Source organism: Myotis davidii, unplaced genomic scaffold (genome assembly GCF_000327345.1).
Source record: "Myotis davidii unplaced genomic scaffold, ASM32734v1 scaffold1134, whole genome shotgun sequence".
Taxonomy (NCBI): domain Eukaryota; kingdom Metazoa; phylum Chordata; class Mammalia; order Chiroptera; family Vespertilionidae; genus Myotis; species Myotis davidii.
Window position 1 is genome coordinate 560610 of NW_006286229.1, and position 3867 is coordinate 564476.

A 3867-nucleotide genomic window follows, 5' to 3' on the forward strand; every position below is an offset into this window, starting at 1 on the left:
ACACACACACACACACACACACACACACACACACACACACACACACACACGTGTGACTCTGCCTTGCCCTATTGACCCCATCTGTGACCTCTTAAACATGCTCTGATCCCTCAAGCCCATCTCCAAGCGTTTTCTTTTCCAAGCTAGATCCCCTGCCCTCCCACGGTTTCCCTCGAGACAAGTCCCCGAGGGGCAGAAAGGAGAGATGTTGCCTGAGGCCTCACCCTCGGTGCAGCTGTTGGTCTCTCTGGCTGGCCCATAACTGTGGGGGCCAGACATGAGGTTGGCCTGGTGGCAGAAGGGCAGACCAGACAGTCCTAGAAAAGAGAGACAAGTACAATGGCGCACACACAAGGCTTCACCTTGAAACCCCAAGCAAGGCCTGGCCTCATGTTCCAAGCCCACATTACATAGGGCCTCAAATCTTTTTGTAGATGGGAAACGGTCAAGGGGTAGGAGACAGAAGAGGGATCCCTGGGACTGGTGGGAAATCTGCCAGTCCTCAAGGCCCAGCGATTGGCATATGCACTGACCTTCTGTCCCCATGCTGGGGGGCCCCTGGCTGGGGAGGGGCCTGAGGCAGCAGGGCTCGCCATAGCTACTGACTGGCGGTGGGGTCATCGAGTTGAACATGGTGTCTCAGAGGAAGGTGTGGGAACACTGCAGGAGGGGAAGGGAGATCTGCAAGTTATGAGGGGGGGAGGAAAACAGGGAAGGTCAGATAACTAACTCTAACCCGGGCAGAGCTTCCCCTGTGCTCCCAGCCCCCTCCGGGACATCTGCCACAGGAAATCAGGTTGAAATGAGCATCCCTCAGGTAAGGAGAGAAGTCCCAAAGAGGCAGGGGCAGTCTTGGCGGTTTTTGTGGGAACTGGGTGGCAGCTTTGCTGGGGTGGTCTGTGTGTGTAGCAGGGGAGAGTGTTGTGGACTAATTGTGCCTATGAGAGCTTCAAGTGATTTTAATACCATGGAACCTTTATTACTTCTTGCTCTGACCATGGGCCAGCTTTGAGGAGCGGGCTGAGACTCATGCAGAGCGTCTGGCTTCAGCACTGGGCTGGCGGGTCAGCCTGAGCCCTTCCTTTCCCTGCATTTGTTACTGGTCAGGGACAGTCCGCCTCAGTCTCTCCGGCGTCCAGCAGAGGGAGCCCTCGCCACAGCCCAGACGGAGAGGCTGGCTGGGCCAGGAGGAAGCGCGGGTGACCTGCCCTTCTCTCTCTAGTCCGGAGCAAAACACCGTAGAACGGGGTAAGGTTTCTGAAGGGAGCCTCCCGGGTCCGCTGCTCACAAAGGATGGAAGTCGGTGTTGTTCTGGGGTGGTTTGAATCTGGGCACCCACCTAAGGCTTTTGATCTGCTTGGGGGTACAGGTAAGGGATTGTGAGGGAAGTCTTTGGGAGAATTAAAAAAAACACACAAAGTCGTTATCCATTAGGAGTAGTGAGGGAGGACAGGGAGCCGCTGTCCGCTTTTCTCCTCAAACTCCAGTTTTTACTCCACCCCGTGTTTTCCGATCTCCCGGGACTGAGGGTGGGGTGGGGCGGGGTAGGGTGGAGAACGAACGGGAGCGGGCCGGCCGGCGCGGTGGGTGATCCCGGGATGCTGGGATTTAGGGTGAGGGCGGGGTAAGTTGGGGAGCGGAACCCGGACCCCATGACCCAGTCCGAGCTCCGCAGCCTGGACTGTACTCTTCCAAAGTCCTCCTTTCCTAGCGGAGAACTGGATCCCGCATCTAAGACCTCCCAACTCGACCTTGGCACGAGGGGGGGGGGGGCACAGCTGGCTGGCAGCTGGATCGGGGGACACTTCTCCCGCCTCCTTCTATGACTCATCCAGGGGAAGAAGGCGGGGGCTCGCAAAAGACCCCCCCAACACTAAAGAGACGCCCCCCCGAACATGCCTACTAGGTCATCTTTCTGCCCCACTGCCCAGCCGCAGGGGTGCAGCCGTGATGGAAATGGGGCGACATCCCTCCTCGCCCACGCGTGCCAGGGCCCACCCACGACTCCCCTTCACATTAGTGAAAGGAAAATTTTGCCAACTTTTCCGGCTTCAGTTAAGTTTTCCTGGGGTGTGGATGAGAGCACAGGATGGGGCAGGAAGCTGGCCCTAGGGTTCTCCACCTGGAGCCCTGAATCATCTTGTGTGTCTCCCTATTTTCCAGAGTCCCTCCCGCACCCCCGCTCCCCAACTCCCAGGAGCCGGCCCCTCCCCCTTCTCCCGGTCCCGCCTTCTCCGCCCCCGTGCCTCCTCGGCCCACCCAAGTCGCCGCCGCAGGCTCTGGCTGCAGACGGCTCCGCTTCCCCCGCCCGCCCGGGAGCCCAGTCGAGCGAGCCGCAGTGAAGGGGGGAGTGTTGAGAGGCGGGACACATTTTCCCTCCTCCCCTCAGCGCATCCAGAAAGCTGGCAGAGGCGCCCGGTGTGTGGGGGCCGCTGTTGGAGGGGGGGGGGGTCCCAGTGGCAAGGTGGAAAAGAAGGAATCCAGAAAGCACAGGGAGAGAAAGTGGGTAAATAAAAGAAGGTGTGTGGGGGCAGAAGAGCCAGCAGGACACTTAGGTTCCTGGGTATCCCAGCTGGCTGCCCAAGGGTTAACGCCAACGGACCCCCGGGAACCCCCAGAGTGACGTAAAGGGCGGGGTCTGAGCCGCCTGGCGGGGATGCCGGGGAGATAATGGGGGAGGGGGTCTGGACCCCGCCCCCCTAGGGAAAACCACTCGAACTCCGGCCCTTACAACTCCCCCAGGAAATCGCCCCGCCTTCCTCCTCTACCCGACAGTAAAGAGCTATCCTAGGAAGACCCCAGTTCTCCAGCCCCCTAAAACCTCCATTTCTCAGTCTCTATGGGATCCCCGTTCCCTAATCCTGTCCCCAAAGCTAGCTGCACAGGGCGGATTGTTTCGGGGTCACGGGGCCTGAAAGAGGCTTCAGAGCGGCGAGCGAGGGCAGGCAGGGTGGTCTGAGCCAGAGGAGGGGCCTGGTCCAGCTCCGTTTGGGAGGGGGACCCACAGGGAAGCACCGGCAGGCTGGGGCTAGCGGTCCCGCCCAGTCCCAGTAGGGGTCTCCCTGCCGCTGGCCCCAGCTGTCCCGGTGGTCCCGAGGTCAGAGGGTCAAGACAAGGGCTCCTGGGCTCCTCCTTAGCACCCTGCCCACAACCCTTGGGACGCGGGGGTCCAAAGTCCTTGGGGAGTCTTTCTAGGGCCTCAACTAGACACTGGTCCCTCCAGCCCCCTTCCTTGTCCAGAAGACACTCCTTTTCCAAAAACACATGCACCAGCAAGCACATCTGTCACAACACAGGTCAGGGGTTCTAGCCCAGCCGCCCCCCACCCCCGTTGTTTTGTCACCTCACACACAGCCATCCCCACCCCACCTAGGGTTCTCTCCTTAGCTGTCCCCTCCTTTCAGAAACACTGACGTCTTCCAGCCGCGCTCAGACGCACCTGGAGTTCCCTCTCTACCTTGCAGACCTCCAGCCTCTTCATCCCAACCTCATGAAAGCGAGATGTTTCTAACGTATGGGAGAGGCAGAGACAGACAAAGAGATACACAGTTGCCTGAGACAGACACACAGACTGTCAGAAGAAAAAAAGAAACAGGAGGGGGGAGGTAGAAATGAAAAAAATTCTCCAAACGCTCTACGGTGTCACCCCAGGCTCTCCCACCCCAGTTTTGCCGCGGTGCCCCGTCCTCTAGGCTGGGCAGAGTCCCTCACAAGCAGAGCATCCCCTCAGGCCCCCTCCCCCACCTCTCCCAGGTGGTCCCCCGCCTGCCCCCCCTTCTCACCTCTGTCTGGGCGCTGGGCTCGGGATGCGCGGTCCAGGGCTGGAGTCTGGGCTGGGGGGTGCGGTGGGAAGGGGGGGCGGACGGG

At 60.1% G+C, this 3867-nt stretch overlaps 1 protein-coding gene across 1 annotated transcript in view; it reads right to left on the reverse strand.

The window, feature by feature from the left end:
- The window catches only part of GLI1 (GLI family zinc finger 1), an 11026-nt gene extending 7165 nt beyond the window's left edge, over positions 1 to 3861 (reverse strand). The window contains exons 1-3 of the mRNA XM_015559786.1: positions 3783 to 3861; positions 534 to 660; positions 210 to 317 (exon numbers count right to left, since the gene is read on the reverse strand). Of these exons, the coding sequence (XP_015415272.1) occupies positions 210 to 317; positions 534 to 633 (208 nt within the window). The 5' untranslated portion in view covers positions 634 to 660; positions 3783 to 3861. The remainder of the gene's footprint in view (positions 1 to 209; positions 318 to 533; positions 661 to 3782) is intronic.
- Positions 3862 to 3867: the final 6 nt, after the last annotated feature.